This window comes from Panicum virgatum, chromosome 2K, assembly GCF_016808335.1.
Source record: "Panicum virgatum strain AP13 chromosome 2K, P.virgatum_v5, whole genome shotgun sequence".
Taxonomy (NCBI): Eukaryota; Viridiplantae; Streptophyta; class Magnoliopsida; order Poales; family Poaceae; genus Panicum; species Panicum virgatum.
Window position 1 is genome coordinate 42,283,264 of NC_053137.1, and position 25,073 is coordinate 42,308,336.

At 52.3% G+C, this 25,073-nt stretch overlaps 1 protein-coding gene and 1 pseudogene across 1 annotated transcript; one reads left to right on the forward strand and one right to left on the reverse strand.

Moving 5' to 3' along the window:
* Positions 1 to 98: 98 nt before the first annotated feature.
* LOC120696046 lies at positions 99 to 7,089 on the reverse strand (annotated as a pseudogene).
* Positions 7,090 to 11,966: 4,877 nt separating this feature from the next.
* LOC120677911 (nascent polypeptide-associated complex subunit alpha, muscle-specific form-like) lies at positions 11,967 to 14,174 on the forward strand. Its single transcript, XM_039959100.1, has one exon. It carries the CDS (start codon positions 12,418 to 12,420, stop codon positions 13,765 to 13,767), a length of 1,350 nt encoding a protein of 449 aa, XP_039815034.1. The 5' UTR covers positions 11,967 to 12,417; the 3' UTR covers positions 13,768 to 14,174.
* Positions 14,175 to 25,073: the final 10,899 nt, after the last annotated feature.

Sequence of the window (25,073 nt, forward strand, 5' to 3'; positions counted from 1 at the left end):
GTACAGGCAGGAGAGAAAGCATTATAGTAGCAACGAAATTCACAAGAGAAGAAAGCATCCTTTAATTTATTCCCAGATCAGAAACACGCAAGACATCGTCAGGCCTTGCGGAGCTGGTGCAGGGCCTTTGAGGGCGGAGATGGCGGCGGCGGGGTCGAGCCAGGCTCTTGGGGCACGTGGCGGTGCAGCTCTTGATCATCCTGCACCTGTACAGCTTGTCCCAGCCCTCCGCCAGCGCCTGCACCCGCTCCCGGCCGTAGTCGTCGCGGCTGTCGGAGACCCAGCGGTAGGCGTGCCGCAGCGCGGCGGGGCCCAGGAACGCCTCCGAGTTCCACCAGTAGGACGGGCAGGCCGTGCTGCAGCACGCGCACAGGATGCACTCGTACAGCCCGTCCAGCTTCTTCCGCTGCGCCGGCGACTGCGGGTGCTCGCCGCCCGGCTCCGGCGGCCTCCTCTTGGTCTTGAGCCACGGCTCCACCGACTTGTACTGCTGGTAGAAGCTGGTGAGGTCCACGACGAGGTCCTTGTGTTAGAATTTTAGATCGCCTAGGAGTAGATCGGCAGGATTTTCTATACTGAGAGACATACTTTTCACTGTTATTGTCGTCCACGATTCCGGCGCGACCTCGTTCGGCGATGGAGGCTGCGCACAGGCAGCGACGGGTGGTGCAGTCAGGGTTTTTTATCCCGACCGGATAACCCAAACCGCCGGCCACCGGTTCCGGTTTACCGGACCGGTTGGACCGGTAACCGGTGGAAACCGGTTGAATTCAAATCCAAATTCAAATAAATTCAAAAACTCCCGTGCAACCGGTTCCGATCGGTTTACCGGCCGGTTTGACCGGTTTACCGGCCGGTTTTACCGGTTTACCGGTCGGTTTGACCGGTTTGAATTCGTATCCAAATTCAAAAGCTCCCGTGCAACCGGTTTACCGGCCGGTTTTACCGGTTTGCCTGGTGGGCCTTAATGGGCCGGCCCATTTTTTCTTTTTCTTTTTTGATTTAACTTCAACTCCCCGCAAACTATACTAAATGAACGAATTTTTGAGAAAATTTGACACCATTAGATTCGTTGCACCTTGAAGTATTTTTAGGAATTTTTTGAGATTTTTCCATTTTTTGAAATTCAAATTTAAAATTTGAATTTGGGCCGGTTTCTAATCGGCCGGAACCGGAACCGGTCCGGGCCGGTAAGACTGGTAACCGCGGTAACCGGACCGGTTCCGGCCGGTTTTTTTAACCCTGGGTGCAGTACGGGGACGACGGTGTCGTGCCGGTGCTGGTGGCGGCTTCCCGTCGCTGTCAGCGCCTCTCTCTCTAGATCGGGTTAGGGTTTGGATGGTGGGAACTGTAGCGGCGGCGGGTGAACCTCGTGACCAGTGCCGCAGTCCCCAACTCCTCTATATATGGCACTACGCGACGGGGGCCCACCAGCCATCTATTGGGCTGGGCGTCCCCGATCAGGACACGAGTCAAGGGCCCAGTTCGCTGTTGGGCCAACTGGTGGAGATCAATACTAACATTCTCCCCCTTGATCTCACCTTTGTACTTTAAAATTTCTCAATTTGAACTTAACTTAACTCTTTACTTTCTCTTTAGTTACTTTGCTATTAGCCTCATCTCATTGCAGATCAGTACGTAGAGCGTGCCTCATCATGATAGTTATTAGTTACCGTCAGGCTTAACAGCCACAATGTACCTTTCTGTATTAAAACAAGACCTTAACATTTCTTTGGGCCCTTTAGTAATCCAGAAATCGTAGGCTTCCCGTAAAACCTATGTCGACTTGGGCGGTAGGCCTTTTGGTAAGCGGATCCGCAAGCACTTGCTTGATACTTTGGTGCTCCATGATTTCATATGATTTTTGATTTTCTCCTTTGCAACATATAACCCATTGTCAATGTATTTGGCAGCACACTTGACATGTTGCAATAGGAGTGAAAACATTCGAATGGTATATTGCTGTTGTCAACCATTATCAATTCCAGGTAATGATTTCCTTAACCATTTTGCCTGTCCTGTAGACTCATATAATGCCAAACTTTGGATACACAACCCATGAATCACAACTTTTTTGCTTTGGAGCTTTTCCACAATAAAACTCCAAGCGCGAGTGTTAGCTACTACTGTGGGCTTCACTAAACATCTCGCCAAAACTTAATTTCTTTTACTCACATACTTTTGAGAGTACATGTTCTTTTCTTACTTAGCATGAGGCTGACAATATTTTGCAAAATTGCAAAACATTCTATAACTCCATTCCAGTGATCTATTGCTGGACTGGACTTCTGCCCAAATGTCCCGGATACTTGCACTATGTCAGGGTAAATTCTTTTGAGCACTAATTTTGCTTCCAACAGCTGAAGCACAAGGAACCTTTCTTTTGATCGATCATATAACGGTTCCTGGAATTCTAAAAATTCCAAAACTATTACCCTTGACAATAGGACAGACGTAAACTTACTCGCATGCATACTATATATCTTTAGAACTCTTTTCTTAATATGCTTTCTACGATAGTCCTGATACCCTTTTTTTCTTTTATTCCGGTGAATTTCCTTTCCTAGAGCGAATGACTCTTTACCAAGATTATTCTTATCAAAACTAGAGGTCAAAATAATCTTTTTTGAATCTTTTCAGGAAAAGGATTTCCCATCTTTTGAATTTTGCATATTTGCATATTGTCATTTTGCATTGACCTTTATTTAAAACCCAATTTTTCTTTGTTCTCATAAAACTTTAGATACTACTATTCTATGATCTAATATCATCAAGTGGTATCGCAATATTCTTTTCTTTTCACAACAAAACCATTTGGTTATGTCATGTATATACTTTTTTGTGCAAATCTCCGTCGGGAGATATTGCTCTAACATCCATCTAATGCAATTTAAAAGCAGTATGCCATTAATTGCATTATGATTCTAAAAGAATCCTTTTATGAGACTGAATAAAATGTCTCATTATAACTTATTCTTTTCTTTGCACAAAACTTTTTGCCATAAGTCGTGCTTAGCAACTTTTCATGTTCCCTCCGGAGTCACGTTTCAATCTTGTAGACCCATTATAGCCTACTGTCTTGGCTCCATTAGAAACTTATTCCATGTTCCAAAATAAATTTGGAACTTTTAGGTCTCATTATATCTTCCATTGCTTCTCGCCACGTCGATGAATGAGACAACTCAATTTATGACATTCATACAATGTGAAAACATATGTTGAGACAATTTCAGTGCTTGAATCATAGGAGTGAACATACAGTCCCACTTCTCTTCAAGCCTTAGTTCTTGACATACTTTACTCCCCCAGATTATCCCATCTATTGCAAAGATGGAATATCTTCAAGCTTTTGTTTGTGTTTGTTCTTTACAAGCCTCGGTTCAATTTTTACAAGCCTCGTAAGGTGCTTCAAGCACCACCTTTTCTTTTTCGGTTGATTTGAGACTTAACTATATTTTCTCCCTATTTGGAGCTGAAAACTCCAAAAAATTCACTTACTTTATTGTTGGGGTATTAATATTATGACCGTTGTACTTCCTTTTCGGTCGGTCATATTCACTTTAATAGATCATCTTTGTTTTTAAAAATGCATCGCATTTAACTTTGCGGGGAAATTCTCTCTAAATTTTAATCTTTTTTGTCATTCTAATCTTTCTCCCCCTCGAAATATGGCACAAACTTTGCTGCCATAATTTCGAAACTATTTTTAACACTTGTGAATGAGGAGCATTTCATTACTAGAACTTTATTCATATGACCAAGTCATACAAAATAATAGGAGTACTATTTTCTCGTTTCTTTTCAAGAGCTCCTCAGAGTTCTTGATTTGTTGCACTTTCAAGAACTCATCAAGTTCTTCATTTTGCCATACTTTTGCAAGTCATGCTTGCAATTTTGGTTTGCATACAACTTTCTTTTTGTCCTTCGATTCTTTTCAAGTCACTATCCAACATGCCACTATAGTAGCGCATGAGAATTGTTGGGATAACTCTAAAAGCTTCCCCAGATTTCTTCACTTTTATGTGATACTCATGTCGCACGTGAGTCATCACAAAAACTTTCCCTGTCATGCAGGATATGAATGGCACAAGTGCCAAAACTTTTCCGACTTGCGGTAATAAACTTTAAATGCATTGGTAACACATGTTTAATTCAACGTTGGTCAAATTGAATATGCGTCAAACTCATTTCAACCATTATCTTTACTGTTGTTGAAGGACGAAGAAACTTTGGTCACAATGACTAAAACATGCATATATATTTTATTTTCTGATTAAATCTTCCCGTTGGTTCCAATTTAATCAGAAAATCTAACAAATCTCTATATTACAAAAACTTTAGTGAGAGAAAAACCAAAAACCTTTCCGAATAAGTTGCATCTCTTTCCCATATCAACTAAAAATCAGAATGGAACAAGCACTTTTCTTTCTTAACCTCAACTATACAGCTGAGTAACCTTAAAACTTTATCTGTAATGTTGATCGGAATCAACTTTTGTTTGTTAATTCTCTCTACTTGGGAAGAATTGTATGTCTTAATTTAACGTTGGTCAAAATTAAAATATACAACTTTCCTTTACTTTCAATTCTATATCACCGTCGGGCAGAAATAGAACAGATGACAAGAATAAAAAATTATAATATTGTCATCATCAACTTTAGTCAGAAAATGACAACATCATAATAAAATTTAAATTTCTTTTCTTTTAAGAGCAAACTAATGCTCAACTTGACACTTACAATAGCAAAAAAAAATGGTGCCAACACCACCTTTCTTTGACTTACAACAGCGGAAGCTTTTCTTTAACCTTAAACTTAATTAAAAGCACCTTTTTCCATAGAGAAAAGCACATATGAGCTTATCATTCTTTATTGCAGCGGAGAACTTTTCTTTCTTTCAGGAGCATTTCTTTGTCTTTCTCTATTCTCTGAAAAATTGATCACTTCGATGCAATTCATAGATTCAATATTGAACTTAAACTCATAATAAAAATTATAATATTGCTATCATCAACGTCGGTCAGAAAATAACAAACCATAAGTTAACTTTAAACCAATATCTTTCTACTCTTCTATTTACATTTTCCCGTTGGTTCCAATTTAAATGGAGAATAAAACTTTTATTTTGCAACGGAAACATAGGCATATAACCTAATTTCTTTTCAGAAGCAAATACTTTGTACTTGTCCACTCTCTAAACAATTAATCTCGTTGGTTCAAAATTGAGTAGAGAACAAAACTATACAAAGTACATGAGCCTCTGAAAAAGAATAAAATGAAAACAAAACCTTTACTGTGCAAAACGGCCTAAGACCCACTTTTCTTGGCTCGGCCCGCTCAGCAGTTCGGCCCGCTCGCACTCGCACGGCCCAGTAGCCAGCAGCAGCTAGCGCCTCGGCCTGGCCTGCTTGCATGCGTGCAGCCCACGCAACCGCTCGGCCCGCTTGAATCGGCAGCCGACAGGGCCGCCAAATCGGCCCAGCGCGGCGCGTCTTCCCCGGCCCAGCAGCTGGTGGCCGTTGGATCTCATCCGACGGTCCTCTGGAGATCTCGCCCGGGCAAAACCAGGCGCCGACCGAGCCTGCCTAACCCTAGCAGCCATTCTTCTCTTCCTTCTTTCTCGGACCCGAGCTGGCGGCCGCCGACGGCGCTCCGGCCGCCGCGCCGTTCGCTCCGGCCGTGGGCGCCATGGCTGTGCCGTTGTCGCGCGGCCCCGAGCTCGGTCTTTCTTTGTCTCTGCCCCTTCTCATGGTCTAAGCGGCGGCCGCCAGAGGCTTGGCCGAAGGAGATGGCGGCGCCGCCACCGGCCCCCTCGCCGGCGCGCGCCCTCTCCTGAGTTGGAGCGCGCCGCCGTCGAGCGGCCTGGGAGCGGTGCCGTATGCCCGAAGCCCGCACGCGCGATGCAGCAGGACGGCGGCGGCTCGGGTTCCTTTCCCGCACGACGACAGTGATGTGCCGGCAAGCCAGCGCCTCTGGAGACTTTGCCCCCGGCGGCGACGTCCGGCGGCAGCAGGTGAGTCCCGCCGCCCTTTTTCTCTAGGGTTTCGGTTTTCATTCTTTGTCCCTTCTCGATCCAAGATCGAGACTCTGTTTTCTTTGGATTCGTGGTCGAATCCAATCCATCTCGATCTACTCACTAGAGTAGGCTCTTGATACCATTGTTAGAATCTTTAGATCGCCTAGGAGTAGATCGGCAGGATTTTCTATATTGAGAGACATACATTTCACTGTCATTGTCGTCCACGATTCCGGCGCGATCTCGTTCGGCGATGGAGGCTGCGCACAGGCAGCGACGGGTGGTGCAGTACGGGGACGACGGCGTCGTGCCGGTGCGGTGCTGGTGGCGGCTTCCCGTCGCTGTCAGCGCCTCCCTCTCTAGATCGGGTTAGGGTTTGAATGGTGGGAACTGTAGCGGCGGCGGGTGAACCTCGTGACCAGTGCCGCAGTCCCCACCTCCTCTATATATGGCACTGCGCGACGGGGGCCCACCAGCCATCTATTGGGCTGGGCGTCCCCGATCAGGACACGAGTCAAGGGCCCAGTTCGCTGTTTGGACCAACTGGTGGAGATCAATACTAAACACCTTGACCACGAACATGTGCGGCAGCGGCGTGATCATGCTCGGCCGCGACGCGTCCGCGTCCACGGGCTTGAGGCACGCCACCGTGTTGACGCCGTCGATGCTCATCGAGCACGACCCGCAGATGCCCTCCCGGCACGACCGCCGGAACGCCAGCGTGTGGTCGTGATCCGACTTGATCTTCTGCAGCACGTCCAGCACCACGGGCCCGCAGGTGGCCAGGTCGACGAAGTAGGACTGCAGGAACGGCCGCCGCCCCGGCGAGTCGGGGTTCCACCGGTACACCTGGAACTCCCTAACCGTGGTGGCCTCCGGGCTGGCGCCGCGCCGCCGCTCCTCCTCCGCAGCGGCCAGGCGGGCCTGCCCCTCGGCGGACTCGCGGGCGTTCACCCGCGCCGCCGGGTGCCCGCGCAGCGACGGGAAGTGCGCGTCGCCGGAGGCGGCCTGCCGCGCCGCGGCCGTCACGCCGTCCTTCACCGAGCGCAACGCCGGCAGCGTCCTCCGCAGCATCGTCGTGGCCGGTTGCAGCGGTCGCTCACAGCCTGCCTCAGAGAGCGTCTAGAGAGTGAGGGTACCGTGATATATAAGGATGGCCCGCGCGGCGGCACGTGCCAGCTCCGGCGACACGTGTGGCGGTGCAAGCCGGGAAGCGCGACGGGTGGAGCGGTTTGAGACCAGCTCAGTTCGCCTGATCGGTGGATCGCAGCCGTGGGGAAGATGAGTCGCCTCGGCCCATCAGTGGAAACGGCTGTCGTAGGATGTGTTAATGGGCCTGAAAACTTATTTTCTGTCTTGGGCTGCCCCTGTTCAGACTAGTACTTTATTGCTTTCAGGGGCCTCCATGAAACAGGAAAGGAAAATGTGACCCAGTCAGACTGGTTGAACAGGTGTCTACTGTTGACATTTCTTGAAAAAAATTTCTAGTTTTGTATGTCTACAAGGAGCCAGTTATAGAAGCTGTAATGTTAGCCTTGAATACGGGGTCCTAACTCCTAATGCTAGGTCAACCTGACGGCACCCACGGTACTCGTGGACAAAAGTAGAGAGCGAGAGCTTGATGGTACTATTTGCGTGAGGTTCCACTCCAACTTAGAAAAGCCGGCGCAAAAAAGTAGATGTTACAATTTTCTTGAAAAAGCTATATAATAACCGTTCACAAGAGATCCATGCGTCCTCCGCTTAAAAACCTGCAGGTGGATGGATCTATGACTTGAAAGACTTGCACCCTCGAAAGATCAGTTACTTCTATTGCAATTTGCAAACCGATATAGATTAACTCAGAGCTAGTACAAGTAATTCGTATCAATTCGAGTTTCCACCGTCACGGATGTAACTTTGGCAGGTCAATCTGCTAATGGTCTAAGACCCAAACCAAAACCGCACCAGACCAATTGCTTAGATGCTCGTGGATAAAACCACACCACACTAATCTGGTTACTTCAAAAACCGAACCAAACCAAACTGTATGGGTTTTCAAACCAGCAGCCGCGACGAATCAGGCCGGTGTGGTTCGGTTTTGGTTCCCTCCGGTGCCTGTAGCTACTGGAGTTCGAGCTGCTCGTCGAAGGTCGATTTGGAGGCCAGGGAGGTTGAGCTGCTCGACAGAGGTCAAATCGGAGCGTCGGAGGTCGAGCTGCTTGCCAGAGGTCGTCGATTCGCAGCTTCCTGCCGCATCGCCATTGACCCCTCTACCTGCATGCTCGATGAGCAGTCGTGCACCTCTTGGAGCTCGCCCTCCTCTCCTTTCTCTGTTGCGGCCTCCTGCGTAGTCCAACGTGAGGAGGAGATGGGAGCTGATTGAGGAGCGGACGTTCAAGACATGAATCGGAGTGGAGTCGTCAGAGCTATAGCAGATGGGACTCATGGGAGCGATGGGAGAGCGAAGGCTGCTCCTGCCTGGAGGTTGAAGATGAAGGACGGCCGCATGATCTTCATCCAACGGCTGCAAATTCGAGTATGGTCGGTATCTACATATTCCATTTAAGATTCCATTCCAAACCGAATCAATCCGTTATAGCAGCTAAACCAGACCAAACCAGACTGGTAGACACCTTACCCTATTTGCCACCGAACCAAATGAGCCCAAGTAGCAAAACCAAACCATTAAAACTGGTCTTAGCCCAAACCATTAGCAGCTTGATTGGCAGGTAGTGTTAGCTTCCAAAGTGGCAGCAGTAGATCCCCCCTCCTACCTGATGTGAAAAAGGAACCGGGGAAAAGCGTTCCGGACAGGCACAGATGCCACGGCTGACGGCTCACCCCCGAAGCGGAGAGGAAAGGGGGCCGCGGCGACCGTCGACCAGCGCTACCATCCACCGGTCAAGAGCTCTAGAAGAATTCTTTCGCGCGTCCGCGACGGGTCGCTCGCGCCGAACGAACGAGAGCACTGCCCGGGACGCACGGGCCGCTTATTCTACCAGGTAATTTTGACGGGTCTCTCTTTCTTCTTCGCGTCCCGCCGCGCGCCTGGCGTCAGTCATCGCACGCCCGACGTTAACGCTGGTGCTTGCGATTTTTAAACTAACAAAAGCAAAGTTACGCTGGTGATTACTTTTTTTTTACCTTGGCAGGAACTTTCGTCCCTTGTAGGGAGTGGCAGCGACGTGCGTGGGGCTGAAGGAAGCCATCTTTCACCTACTGGTCGATCAGCTGACCGGGCCTAACAAGCACACAGACGGCAGCAGCCACTAGTCGCGTTGCTCGCCACCATACGTCGCAGGCGGCTTTAGTTACCGTAAATACTCATCGAGATCATGGGTACGGTTGCCACGAATATAGGCCTTGTTTGGTTTGTGTTATGTTAAAAATTGTATCAACTTTGATCGCTAATTAAAGATATTAAATTAACGCAGTTTCCAAAACCAACTTCAAAATTCCTGCGCTAGAAACCCTGGAGAATCTAATGAGACGTTTGACCGCGTAATTAGAGGATGGTTACTGTAGCATCACTGTAGTCAATCATCGATTAATTACCGTCAGTAGATTCGTCGCGAAAAATTACACACATATCTAAAATTTTTTTGCAAATAGACTTCATTTAGTACTTCATGCATACAAAATTTCTTTCTCGGGAATCGTGTGCTGTGGGAACCAAACAAGACCATAATAAGATCCGGCAGAATCCAACGGTAGCCATGATCCGGCACCACCATGCCGACGGAACAGCACCAGCTCTCCGGAACATCGTTTCGGGCCGTACGACGACTGCCGGCGCGCGCGGCAACTCGTTTCCACGTGCAAGGCCGGCGGCACGTGTCCTCGTTCCACACGGGGGGCCGGGTGCGGTGTGAACAGTGCCTTCCTCAACCCCGGGCCCACGCGGTCACCCTGCTGCTGTTGTTTGGTGGCGTAGCTGCACCTGCATTCAGCGTACACGCTTCTGGCCCACGCCATTGTGCGGCCTGCGGCAGATGTGCGATCGATCCGTGAGCGGCGGCGACGATCGAGACGATCCCGTGTGACGCGCGCGCGTGCCTCGGGCGCACGGGCACCGCGTTTCGCGAATGCCGCGTCTCGGCGGTAGATAGGCAACCCGGCCATGGAACGCATGGGCCTCGAGCCACGAGAGGGCTGGTCCGGCCAGTTCGGCCACACAAACCGCGGAATCTCTCGATCCCAATGCGGGGCGCACACATGCTAAAAGCATTAGAATACGTTACTGGAGGCACGAGATGGCTATGGAAAAACACCTACGGGTTTCTTAAGAATATGGTAGCGACTAGATTAACATTTGTCCTGGGAATACAAACGGAGCTGCAATAAAACGATACTAGTTTATATAAGATAAGGATTTTTACTTATTACCAAGTTAAGACCGTAACGACACGAGACTTTGATGACAATTTTTTTGGGTGTCATCAAGGGTTCCACTCCAGAGTATTCTAAAGGAGGTCAAGAAAGAAAAGGATGACGGTGTCACTGGACTCTCAAGCAATGCTGTGTGATTTGGCAACCAATTAAGCTGTGAGAACATGGTGTGTGCATCCAATTTTAGCACGGTGTGACAGAAATCGGTAAGGTGAAAAATTGCATTGGGGTCGGGAACTGCTACAGGCGACAATGAGAGGATGCAATGGCAAGTAAATGGCTGGTTCACAAAGGGCATGATCATGTGGTGACATCATAAACGCAGTTTAAGGTGCGTACGACTAACGGACTAAGGGGTGTCAATGGTGGTTGATACAAGACGGCATGATCCTCCAACAAGCTAGTAGAGAGCAAGGAGAATGGGCAACCGTTACATGCAAACACATAACGCGAGAAACATAAAAGTAAGCAATACTATGTTTTTAAACTCAATGATAAGATTATTGCTATTAGTGCTAATTCCTAGACTTATCGGAACAACGATGATTAGACTTGCAAAGTCGATACCTCTAGCGATGGTAGAATCGGGTTGGAGCTACGGTACACGGTTGTGGGGACATCGTGAAGAAATTAAACATTTGTTTTAGGATGAGGACTATACTATGATCCTAGCATTATTAGAGTTCATAAGAAATTTAACTAATCAGTACTAGAACATGGAAGACAACGAAGTGAAGATAGAATGAAACGCATGATAGCTCACAAAGCATACCTGATTTTGATTTTGCGTACACCTTGCCAATACCAACTATCCCACTCCATAACGAGCTAGGGCGTTTTTCCATTGAAACTAGTAACTCGTAGTTTTAAGTAGATCGGTAAATAGGAATTGATGGTTCCAATAGAAAATGCACATCAATAGAAGAAGAAAATAGATAAAATAAATTGGAATTATAGAACAAAACAGCGATGATTGAATCAATTGGACAAAACCAAATGTCACTGCAAATGGAAGAAATGAGACTTGAGATCACCCGCTTTTCCGGGGGGGGGGGGGGTTAGATCGATCCTGGACTCACCAGAAATGTGAAATAGCTTTTTTTCGCATCTAGACACTAACTAATTTAATTGGGGTGAATTGGGCAAAAAATTGGGGACGAAATTTGAAGGAAAAGAGAGAGAAACACTTGAGCTCGGCGTGGCAAAAACACCGGAGGGTGTCCCAGGCTCTTTACCATCGCGCCAAATGGGTAACTCTCAAGAGATTAGAATTGTGCAGGACTAGTGTTCTCCTACCTGCACCGGTACCCTGCAGCTCAGCTTGTAGCCACTGCTCACATCATTGGCGTGGTAGTACGTTGCAAGTTGCAACCGTGCTACAGTGGTCAGCCGATGGAGGCCCGGGGACAAACTGCGAGTGGCGCAGACGGAACAAACCTGTGGATCGCTGCCGGCGGGCCCGCCGTCAGCTGCCGCGCACGCAACCTTTCCCCCGGCGACTAATTATAGGTTTCGCTGGGCGTCGGGAGGATGCCGTTCACCAAACCAAACCACGCACGCGCTCCGGGCGCCCGCGGCCAGCCAAGCCAGGTCGCACTCCCCGGCTCCGGCACAGCAACACTGGAAAAAAACCAAGGCCAGCGCAGCGCTGGCTTCCTCCGGCCGGCCGTCCTCCAGCCGTGAGTCAGTCGCCGTCCCTTTTGCCGCGGGAACGTGCTCCGAAGCAGCCGCCCCCTCTCTCTCTCTCTGGCTCTCTCCCCCCCTCCGCCTCCTTCGTCACACAGCTTCTCTTCCCCCCTCCCCTTTTATACCACGACACCGGTCCGTCCCAAAGCTTCCCCTCTTTCCGCGTCTGCTACTCGTCCCTCCTGGATCAGTGAGTGAGTCCCGGAGTGAAAGATCCGGCCTTTTTAGCTGCTTGTGGTGGGAGGCGGTAGTTGGTTTCTGGGGAGTTGCACCACCGGGAAGGGGAGCAGCTAGGCTTGGTGGTGGGACTGCGGCGGCGGAGCTGCTGCGGCCGCCGCCGCCGCGATGGACTCCGGCAACAGCGGGAGTCTTCAGTCGTCCAGCGGCGGCGACGACGAGTTCGACTCGCGGGGCGGGGGAGGAGGAGGAGGAGGGGGCGTCGACTCCTCCCCGCTCTCCGCGCTGCTCCGCCCGTCGCCGTCCCCCTCGGCCGCCGCGTTCTCGCTCCACGGGTCCTACTTCGGCCTCCAAGAGTTCACGTCCGCGCCGCCTCCGCAGCAGCAGCAGCAGCAGGCGGGGGCGTGGTCGGGGTCGGTCGCCGGCGCCTCGGGTCTATCCACGCCGTCCTCGCCGCGCGTCGCGCACACCGACGCGGGCGCGCGGCCCCAGGGTGCTAACAAGGCCGTGGCGGCAGCGCAGGCGCAGGGGCAGGGAGCCGAGGTGGGCGCTCCCGCGCCGGCACAGCCGCCGCCGCCCAGGGGGTCGCGGAAGCGGACGCGCGCGTCGCGGCGGGCGCCCACGACGGTGCTCACCACCGACACCTCCAACTTCCGCGCCATGGTGCAGGAGTTCACGGGCATCCCGTCCCCGCCCTTCGGCGCGGGCGTCGGGGTCGGGCTCGGGGTCCCCGCCGCGTCGCTCCGCACCCGCTTCGACCACATCTTCCCCCCGCCGTCCACCCTACGCTCCGCCGCCTCCGGGGACGCCGCGGCTGCCTCGCTGCCGCCCTACCTCCTCCGCCCATTCCCGCACAAGCTCCCGACCGCGCCCTCCACTTTCCCGCCCTTCACGTCGTCGTCGTCGTCGACCTCGTCATCGACGCCGTCCTCGTCCAACATCGGCGTCGCCAATGCCAATGCGGCGACGGGCACGGCGACCACCGCGGCAGCAGCGTCATCCAACCCTGTCGCCCCGACGGCCGACGCCTTCCAGCAGCTGACGTCCTCGGCGCTCCTCCGGCTGCAGCAGGACGCCAGCAGCTACCTCTCCTTCCAGAACCTCCTCGACTCGCAACCCTCGTCGCAGTCCATGTTCGGCGCGGTGGGCGGGTTCGCGCAGTCGTCGAGGCTGCACGATCCGGCGCCGTCGCCGTCGGATTTCCTGGCCGGCGCCGGCTCCAGCAGCCTCGGGCTCGCCCACGGCGGACTCCTGGCCGGCTCCGAGGGGCTGCACTTGCACCACTCGCGGAGCGACGTCCACGGCCACGGCGGCGGCGACGAGCTGTCGGGCGTGGTCGCGGCCGGCGCGTCGGGCGGCAGCTGCAAGCTCAACTACTCGTCCCACGCCGGCGCGGTGGCGACCTCGTCATCGGCTGCCGGCAGCGCGGACAAGCCACCGGACGGCGGCGGCGGCGGCGCGCCCGGGCGGCCTGGGCGAGGCGACGGGCTCGACCCGTGGATCTGTACATCGGAGTAGGGATGCATGCTGCGGCCTCCCTCGACCCTCGGCCGCTTCGTCCTGCGAACTGCTATGCTACGGCTCCGGCGAGACGAACCATGCCGAATCCGCCATGCATGACAAACAAAGGTCTGATTAGCCTTTTTAGCCTTACACCTTTTGCTGCTACTTATTACGGAGTAATCACTTCTTTCCTGAGGCAGTTATTCGTAGCCCCTCCTCCTCCTCCCCCACTTTGTACATTAATCGTCTTGCCTCGGCTCCATCCCACTTAGATTCTCCAATTAATCGCACGCGATTTAGACGTGCGAATGAAATAATGTCACAGAGATACCCAGACAGAGAGAGAGAGGGGGCATGGCATGGTGCAATTCGAATCCGAAAGCAAGCGAAGCGAGCTGCTTGTGCTTGGTTCTTGTTCTCTAGTGCTCCCCCCTCCCTCCCCGGCCGGCAGCGTCATGTCGCCGGCACTGTCAACAAGTCGAAGCAGCAGTTGCTGTCCGGGTCCGGCCCATCTCGCTCGCCGACTCCGTTTCTGGTGCGTAATCCCGGGGCCCCCGTCCCCAACACGAGTGCAACAAGTAATCCCCACCGGCGGCGGGCCGGCAGCGATTGGCGGCGAGATTTCCGGCGCCAAGTTCTGCGAATTTAGTTGATCCACCGGTCCCAACCGTCACTCACCAAACCGCATACTACTACTCGACTCTCGTAGCAGTAGGCTCTAGAGAGGAAGAGAGATCGATCGATCGATCGCTCGCTACAAAAAGTCGAAAGCGATCAGAGACGGCAGTCGCCAACCTGCTTCGGATCGATTCTTGGATGGGAGCCGAGTAGCTAACGCTAACCACTCCACTCCGAGCCACGCCGTGAGGGCGATCGATGGATGGATGGATGGATGGAGGGACGAGAGGGAGAGGGAGGAAGACGACGACGGATGTGACTGGTGGGGGAGGGGACGCGGGGAGGAGCAGATGAGGAGACCAACAACCGTAGCGTACCTCTACCTCCCCCCGAGCTGACCGTGTTAGCCCCGCGCGGCATTAAACAAAGATCGCCGCATGTGACGGGCCGTCACTGTCTTAATCAACCGGGGTGCCTCTTCGCCATTGATGGATGGAGGAGACACTGGGCGGGGCGACACGATCTTTTGTAATCCGCGCCAAGGTTTTTGTAGCATGTGATGTGGTTTTCTGGGCCATTAGGCCATACTAGGCCGAGAGAGAGAGAGAGAGAGAGAGAGAGAGAGAGAGAGACCAGTTGTTGCATGTGTCCCCCCTTCCCTGCACTAGATTGCACTCGGATGGACAGGCACTTTTTCTCGTTCATATCCATGGGGGGCTGTCATCTGCGTTGGATTTACATTCGAGAGGAGATTGCGTTTGATCTCTGCACTTGATGGCTTGGATGAGATTTTCTTCTTCTTCTTTGGTTCTCTGCGTTCGGTTTGATCCCTGCACATGAAAGCTGTGCGTGCTACAGTGTTGCAAGTGCCAAGTGGGGATCATCGGTAGCTCCCTCCATCCACCACACTCACAGTCACGCCGGTCTCGCTCTCAAGTTTCACGTCCGTGTCCGTGTGCACGTCAACAGCACGTACGCTGCACGTCCGCACTCCCCCGTGAAGCGACCGCATTCTTTCCCAGGAAAAAAAAAAGAAATGTTACTAGTACTAATGATCATCACCAGCATACATATATAGCTAATCTCCCTCTGGAATCATCTGGTTTCACATTGCCGCGCGTGCATCCTCTACGCAGGCGGCAGCGTAACATCCTAGCGAGAAGGTTTCACGGTTACCTGTCATGAAAGTGACACCAATCCTTTGTTTTTTTTTATTTCCTTTTGACAAGTAGTAAAGCTAATCTATCATTAGGCGGGGTGCAGCTTTTGAGAAGGTTGGAGGAGGGAGAGCGATCCTGGAGATGATTAGGCGAGGCGCTGCACTGGTTGAGGTTGAACCGGTTAGCTGCGGGGGGCAGTGATTGCCTCACGACGGATAACCCTAATGGCCGCGGCCAGATGTAATGCGCGAAATCTGATTGATGCAACGAGGGACGGACGGCATGATTAGGCTAGTCTCAGTGAGGTTTTATGGAGAATTTTATGACATTGAATATCATCAATTTTACTAATATGAAAAAGAGAGAGAATGATAAAATTTCATAAGATGTGAAGAGAATTTTATTACCATAAAACTCATTTAACACAGTTACCTAGTTCTCAATCTAAATATCTGTCCTCGTAAAACTCTCAATATCCGCACCCATCGATCCAGTCCGCCCGCACCGCATCCATCCATCTGACAATCTTCTCCTTTCACCACCGTCGTCGTCTGGTGGTTCGAGGGCGTGTGGGCTAGTGGTAACATGTGAACCCCCCTTGCTGGGAATCATGGTCGCCCATTTGCAGGGAATAACTCTGTTCAGCTGCAATCATGCCTAGTATTCCTCTCTCTCTACAATGGCTGTCAGTGCATTGCATTGCTTCTCTCTCCCCCCTGTTGCTGGGCTTTCTGCGCTGCTGGCGAGGTGATGATGAGGGTGATCTCTCGCACAGGACCCTGATCCTGGCCGCGTGAGATTTCGAGCCAAGCCCAAAAGTTTAGGGGCTTTTCAGAGCCCCAACGGAAGTCTGGCCGGCCACTCCACTGCTCCTGCCGTCGTCCTGCTCGAGCTGGTGGTGCCTGCTGCCCGCTGGCTCGCCGGGCGGAGGACGCCGTCATAGTTTCCGTGCCCATTAAATGGCGGCCGCCGTGCCGCCAATTTGCCGCGTCAGGGGGTGGGGTGGGGTGGGGTGGGGTGGGGGGGCGGAGGCGGCAGTTGAGTTCTCGACTTCTCTCTTTACTGGCGTCGCCATTTATGCGAGGACGGACGGAGTCGGACGGCGATGATGGCGCCTGCCAGCAGGATGCAGGAGCGCAGGTTCATTCCAATTGTAGCCTGCTCTCGTATGGTACGTACTAGTAGTAGAGTTTAATCCAACTTATTACTCATTGCAGTACTTCAATTGCCCGGCAAATCACATTCTCGTCCCCGTTTACTGAAGCTGATGGTACTTGCAACGGCAGCCTGTTGTGTTGATAGCCGCCGTCGTGCCTTCGCCGGGGCACGCACGGCCGCCAGGATCTGCCAGGCTGCTCCCGGCCAACGGTTCACGACTTCACGCCGTCCGCCCGGCGGCTTCCGATTCTTTTACGCCGGTTTATTGAACGAGCGGCCGAGCGCACGGCTTCCTCCGCGTTAGCCACGGCCGCCGCCGCCGCGCACCTGCCCAGGCCCGTGCGAGCAGAGCAGGTGCGCGCGCCGCGGCACGAGGCGTACGGCGTGCCAACCCCGGGAGGGGACAGACGTGACGAGGGGGGAGAACAGAAATAGCTGCCGCGGCCCGTGCCCGGCCGGCTGGTCTGGCGCTGCCGCTGCGTACGGTCGATCGAGCGACAGCGGATGCCCCCAAAACGCCGAGCAGCGCGTATGGAGCAACACGGCAACCATCGGTCACCGGTTGCTGCGCGCCGGCTGACCGGCCGAACGATTCTCTTCTCCAGCACGTACGGCTCGCCGGCCGCCGCCGCATCCCTCGTGCACGCGTGGCGCCCGATCGAGTACCGTGCCCGCGGCGCCGGCCCCTCGCTAGCTCAACACGGCAACGAGGCAGAGGGTCGTCGTCGGCGAGCGAGAGCGCAGAGCATTGAACCATCAACCATGGCGAGCCCGAGCGGCGGCCGAGGACAGGAGCATGCGGCCGCCCTACTAGGGGCCAGCGGCGGCGGCGAGCGCGCGCAGAAAATGGTGCGCCGCGCCCACTCTTTGATGTGCAATTCTACTGTACTAGTACTACGCGAGAAGGAATGCAGCCGAAGAAGCCTAGCACGCCACGCGCGCACGGGCCCCCCCGGTCGAGGCCAGCATGATGGCCCTGCCGCCCGCAGAGGTGCCCGGCGGGCGACAGGCCGTTGTAGCCGCAGCGGCAATGCTCGCTGATGTCGACTAGGCAGGGCGCGGCGCCGTGGCCCGTGTTGCCCTGGTGCCGGTGTGCTTCGCCTGCTTCCCCGTAGCCGCGCGCTCGTTACGTCCGCGCCACCCGTCCGTCGGATTGACGCGCCGCCCATCACCCGTCGATCAGATCAGCTGCGGCTCGTGAGGGGGGGGGGGGGGGGGGGGGGGCACATGAGCTTGCCAGACCGGGCGACGGCGACCGGGGCAGGGAATGCCCTGTCTTGTATTGTATCTCCGGCCGGCCGGTCTTTGCCTCGTAGACCGCGAGCCATGGTATGGGCGCGACGTCACCCAATTATTCCTTGACGCCAATGCTGGTCCTGCTCGAACCAGGAGCAGCGGACAATTCAACTAGTAGGGTCGGATGATTGGTCGGATTCCTCTCCGTCGGATCCCCGGGGCTCCATGCTGCTATACTTGAGTAAATTCTCTGTGTGCCACTGGAAAATGTAATCCATCCCCTATGTGCCATTAAAAATTAGCACATCCCTTCAGTGCCATCGTTTTTAATTTTTCATCCCCTCCGTGCCATTGCCGTCAGAAAACACGTTAACAGCGTCAAATTGGTTCAAGTTCAGACTTTTTTACCCCTCCTTCCTCCTCTCGGCCTCTCCTTCCCCTCTCCCGGGGCGACGGGGAAAGGAACGCCCTGCCGCACCTTGCCGGGGCGCCGCGCTGACCGCACCCAGCTTGGCAGCGTTGTCGACCTGCGCCTGCCCCTGCCGCCCCCGTGACCTCTCTCGCTGCCGAACTCCCTTCCATCCTCTGCGCCCGTGCGCACCGCCCAGCCGCCACGGCCCTCGCCTCGGCGCCCTCGCGCACCACCCAGCCGCCGCGGCCCGTCCCCGCCTGTCCCCATCGTCTTCCTCCCGCACAGTCCCCATCGTCTTCCTCCCTTCCACACTCTCTCTCTCTCACCGGCGCCCCTCCTCCCCCTCCCTCGCCGGCGACGGCAGAGCGACACGCGCGGCCGCGGGTAGGGCGGAGTGGCACGACCGGGCGGCGGAGCGTGGTCGGCGCACGGCGGCGCAGCCTGGGCGGTGTCGTTGGCCTATGCGTGTGAGCTTGTCGGGGCCGACGGAGTAGACGTCGGGGCCGACGGAGTGCCTCCTCCTGCTTTCTCCATCGACGGGCGGCCACGGCAGGGCGGTCCGCGCGCGGCGGCGCGACGCAGTGGAGCGGGCACGACGGGGCGGTCCGACCCCGGCAGACGGGCAGCCTCCGCGCGGGCAGCGCGGTTGCGGGTGCCTCCTTCCTCCTCTCGACTGCTCCCTCCCCGGCGAGCGCTCCTCCCTCCCCGCGCCGGACCAGGGCCTGCGCGGCGGCGGCCGGGGCCAGCGGGCGGTGCGGCCGGGCCCTACGCCGCGGTGGTCGGGGTCTGCGCAGCGGTTGCCATGGAGCACTCGAGCTTCCCTCGCCGGCAGATCCCCCTCCCTCCTCCCTGCCTCGGCGGCCGTGGCGGCCGCGGCGTCCCTCCTCCATGCTCCATGCCTCATCCGGCCGCGGTGGCCTGTGGCCCTCCTCCCTCGCTGTGCCTCCTCCCTCCGATGGCCACGGCGGAGCAGCGGCCGCGGATCTGCGGTGGCTCGGCGGCGGCTTGGCCGCGGATCTGCGGCGGCTCGGTGATGGCCCGGCGGCGGCTTGGCGGTGGCTCGGCAGAGGCTCGTCCCTGGATGAACCCTAGCTCCTCTCTGCTCGCTGCAGTCGGTCGTCGCCCTCCGGCCCTCTCTTCCAGCCCCGGCGTGCGCCACCAGCCACCGGCCGCCGGCGTCGCACGGGCCGGCCGCCTCCCACGGTCCGGGTTGCTCCGCCTCGACGCGCTCCCGGGGAATCGGCTCTCCAGCCCGCTCCCCGCCGGCATCTCGGCTTGCGGCGGCGTCCCCGGCGAGCTCCTGCGGCGGCCGCAGCCTCCCCAGTCGTGCCGGGACGACGGGCCCGGCGGCGACCTGGCGTCTCCGTCGACTGGCGCTCGCGCGTGGTGCGGGATTGGGACCTCCGCTGGATTGGGGGTGAGCGTGGCATGCCGACCGGACGCGGGCGGTCGAGCCGAGCGCGGGGAGAACGGAGGCGGCGCTGCGGGCGGCGCTGCGGGCGGTCTCCCGTCCGTTACTCTGAAACGGGGTGAAACGGAGGGGTATTTTGGTCTTTTCCCAATACTCTTTAACGGATCCGGTAGGGAAAGTTAACAGCAATGGCATAGAGGGGATGAAAAATTATAAATGATGGCATAGAAGGGATAAGCTAATTTTCAATGGCACATAAGGGATCATCTCAATTTTCTAATGGCATAGGTGGAATTTACTCGCTATACTTTCGGGCTTGAGGCTTCGGAACCTTTGTTTAATTGTTTGCCTCCAAAGTATTTAAAATTTCACTAGAGGTTTCAACTACTCCCACAAGAGTAGTACGGTGCCCTGTGAAAACTGCAGCGATTAGAGTTAGTATACTGGTTTGTGTGTACTCAACCTTTATGCTTTTCTGATTTTTTCTTCAGGATTTAATGGACTCAACATTTATGCTTTTCTAAATTTTTATTTCAGTATTTAACCGATGAAATTCTTTTAGTAGTAGTCAATGCGCCAGTTGATTGAGAAGCGTCTACACACATTTTGAATTCTGAGAATCTGCTAGTTCAGTTTCTCGGATGTACTCATAGAGAAGGATAGGGTCGCGTGTATGTATTTATAGGACTGAGTGTGTGCACATGTATGTAAGTAAGCATATGCATCAATATGACTGGTATATTTCCATAACCCAACCCCGATCTCATGCAATAGTTGGTATATTTTGTCGCCACTGTAGTAGTCCGTAACATCATCGTCTCCACCCTATATGACGTGCCTTTTTCTCCACCAACATGGCTGATGCCACATTTTTTACCGCCACAAAATTTATGAAGCTTATATCTAAGGCCAGTCTCAGTGGGAGTTTCATAGTCACAGTTAATTAGACTGAAAACTAGATAACTGTGCCAGATGGGTTTCATGGTGATGAAACTCTCCTCACATCCCATGAAACTCCATCATTATCTCTCCTTGCCATGTCAGCAAAAGTGATGGTAATTAATGTCATAAAACCCTACATGAAACTCTCATTGAGACTGGCATAAGGCCAGTCTTAGTGGGAGTGTCATCGACACCGTTATCTAGACTGGAATCTTAAGAACTGTGCCAGTAGAGTGTCGTGGTGATGACACTCCTCTCATATTTGATGGTACTCCTCTTTTCTCTCTCCTCATACTATTAGTATATGTCAGTAAATTTAATGTTCATGACACTCTTATGACACTCCCACTGAGATTGGCCTAACTTTCTCCGATGAACCTAGCTAGTGCGACACAGATCCTATCAAGGCTACCGGCTTGAGGCCATATCATGAGGCTTATAGTGTCCATTGGTTTAGGGGTGGATATGGATGCCAAATAATCCATATAATCCAATATCTATATCAGTAGAAAATATGAATATGAATATGAGTATCCATATCTGATTCTACTATGGCTATTGAAATTGATTTATTCTATAACTTTTTTCCTTTTTTGTCTATCTGAATCTAGAGCCATCATTCTTTTATCCGTGAAGAATAAGGCGCCACGTGAAATTATCTAATGTTATTCCCTTGACTAATGATGACAAATATTAAAACTCAAGGACTAAAGATATTAATTTTAATGTTATTAATGATGTATTAGTTTATTATGGAAAATCAAATTAATTTTCAATAGTAAGTTTATTAATTATCCAATAAATGATTTTTAATTTCTTTAACTGATTTATTTATTAATAATATTTTTTATCCATAGTTTTAAATTTGATTTTAATTTTTTATATATTTAATTATTGAAAACATCTATTAATATACTTCCTTTATATTATAAAGGAAGTCGTTTTGAGTTTGTCTTAAGTCAAATATTTTAAACTTTGACTATAAGCAAATTTTTTTATGTTGAGTTTGAAAATATAAAAGTGATATAATTAGATTTATTTTGAAATGTAGTTTCGTAAAAGTATATGTTGACTATGTTTTATAATTTTTGTAGTAAAAAGTTAGTGGTCAAAGTAATTTTTATAGACCGTGTTGATGTCCTAAAGTGATTTTTGGAGACCGTGTCGATGTCCTAAACAACTTCCTTCACAATATGGAGGGAGTACATGTTATTTTCTAGGAGTTATCTTGGTCCGTAAGTATTATATAGGCCATGTTTAGATCCATGGGTTAGAGTTAGATTGGGTTAGATTGGGGTCATCTAACCCAAAAGTATCCAAACATGGTGGGTTAGATTGGGTTAGATGCATCTAACCCACCAAAAAAAAACTATCCCCTCTAAGGGGTGCTTATTTGGGTTAGATTGGAGTGGGCCTCACTTTTCCCCTCCTTTTCTCCTCTCTCCAGATCATTCTGTGGCAGCCTTCTCCCGTCCGCGCCGCCAGCCCCCCACCCGACGCCCCTCCTTGCGCCCCCTCCCCCCTCGCCATCCGCCCCTCGCTGCGCCTCCCGTCGGCCACTTGCTGCCCCCACACCCGCTCCTCCCCGGACCAGGCGGCCCTTGCTGCGGGGGCGCCAGGGCGGCGGGTGGTGGTGCTCGCCGTCCCGATCTAGGGGCGTGGCATCGCCCCTCCTCCGAGCGCCACCCGGACCCCTGAAAGCATCTAGGACCTCAAGGTATGTTTCGGTGATTAATGACAATCATTATTGTGACTAATGAGTTTATGCAGCTTAATAAAATCTTATCGCTCATTGGATCATATGTTAAAGATGCCCCTAAATTTCATTATTCAAAAAGGCGATCTCGGTATTCATTTCAAGTATATAACAAGACTAAGGATCTTTCTAGTCCTAAGTGTCGCAAGGTTGAGAAGGACACTTAGGTTAATATAGGTTTTATAGTTTTGTAGAGGTCGCACTATTAATAGGGGTTAAGGCCAAGTAACTTGCGCATGGACATGGTCAATCAAAAAAATGGATGCACACATTGGTCACTCAGGTTCTTGGAAGCTTAAACAAGTGCTATTCAGCTCATATCTCAAGAATATTTGGATTTCATTCAAGACTCAGATTAGAAAAAAGCAAAATCAAGAAAAAGTCTTATCACCGGTTTAACCGACGACATCAATTTTCTATACGTCGGTTAAACGCAGTTGCTGAAGTCTGGACACAGTGTTCACCGGATTAACCGACGATGTTTAAAATTAACGTCGGTTCAGTTATCCAGAGAGTCGGTTTTTTCAGGAGTTTTCAGGCTTACACTCACCAGTTAAACCGACGAAGGATTTGAGTTAGCGTCGGTGCAGTTGTCCAGAGAGTTGGTTTTCCAGTTGATCAGTGGACAACTACACTCACCGGTTAAACTGATGATATGTCAGTTAAATTGCCCGAGCTGTAACGGCTAGTATTTCAAATGGGTAGTTTACATTCATCAGTTGAACCGACGATGACTTTTGGAGGGCCGTCGGATTAACCGGCGTTGAGTACTTTTTCTGGCAGTTTTTCTCCAACGGCTCTATCCGCGTGAGCTGCCTATATATACCCCTCTAATGGGTCATTTTGAAGTCTCTTGACACCAGGCAACACTCATACACTCATTCTCTTGTTGAGAGCCACCTTGAGCTTCACATTCCACTCATTTGATCATTCAATCATCCAAGAAGCAAGGCTAAGGACTTGAGTAGAGAGAAGCTTTTGTACATCCGTTCTTGGTGATCGGTTCTTGCTCAAGTGAAGGCCCTAGCTTGTTACTCTTGGTGATTAGCATCACCTAGGCGATCTTGGTGATTGAGGTGCTTCTTGCGGAGCTTGCCAAGTTGATTGTGGGACCTCGAAGAAGATTGTACGTGGCTTGAGCTCCACCACGCCGGGATGGTGAACGGAGACTTTTAGGGAGCACCCTTGTCTTGGTGACACGGGAGGTGACAAGACTCTTAGTGAGTGTCACAACGTGGATTAGGGGTGTGTGCCAACACATCGACACCACGGGAAAAAATCCGGTCATCTCTTGACAACTCTTTACTTTCAAGCACTTACTTTCATGCAATTTATTCATGTGCTTGACCCTAGAGATCATAACTTAGCTCTACCTTGCTTAGCTTTATATCTTCCTTTATAGCTTGTGTAGGTTGCTTAGTTAGCTGGTTGGTAAATTGAGCCTTACTAACATTGCATAGGTTAAGGTTGCTTTATTGTGTTTTAGAAATTTGAAAAAGGCCCAATTCACCCCCTCTTGGTCCATCGATCCTTAAAAACCCGCCGCGCCGCCCATCCTCGACGCGTCGGCCGTCCGCCCCTCGCCGTCCCCCACCTGCGCATCCGCCTCTCTTCGCCACCTGCGCCCTCACCCTGTCGAGGTTGCCGGCGAGCCCCCGCAGGAGACCAGCGTCGCGACGGCCGACAGCAGGTCCGAAGCATGCGTGTACATTTGTGGCGCAGGTGATACTACTCCGACAGCACAGATCTGCGCCGCGCCACCTACTCCGGCCGCACCCTCCACCTCCAAGGATCCTGTCGGCCAAGATCCGCACAACGCCGGCCAAGACCCTCGTCGCACCGCGCCACTCAAGATCCGCCAGAGCCGAGGATGATGCAGGCCGAGACGAGCTCCAGTGTGGCGGTGCAGCACAGCCGGGAGACGGCGGCGCGGACACGGTCGTGGGCCTCTTCGCGGCCGTAAAGAACTCCTCGAGCAAATCCATGGCCGTCGGCAGCGTGCCATCATCTTCTTCGAGGGACATTTCCATCCTTGGGTCAGAGGAGTTGGCGATACTGTTGACGGTGGCGTTCCAGAGAGCTAGGGGCTTCTCGAGGCACTTGACGACGCCGGGGACGAAGAGCAGGATCACTGCACGGAGCAGCCTCTGGTCATGGAAGAGATCACACAAGAGATGGCCACACAAAATCCAGCTAGAAAGAGTATTTAAAGGAGCCAATAATTGGAAAAGTATCTTTAATCTAATTCTAACCCTTGCATCTAAACACCACTTTGGTTAGAGTTAGTTCAAGGTTAGTCCTAAGTTAGAAACCTCTAACTTCTAACCAAGTTAGAGTATCCAAACAGGGCCATACTCATACTTCAATAGTTCAATTCGAACCCAATTTCTAAGTATCCGTTTTGTTTTTGTATTTCAATTCGAATCTAAGTATGGAAATCAATGTTATGCAAATTTGGTCGTGTTGCGTATTAGACAGTCAACACTGCATGCCATGACTTATCTTGGTGTCTCTTTGTTGCTGAGGGTTTAGGCGGGCTTCGCCATGTGCCATTTGAGAGTTGAACCATATTGATCCTATTTGTGTCTCTTCAGTGCCACTAGTTTAGGCTTTTGGTGGTCAACAGAG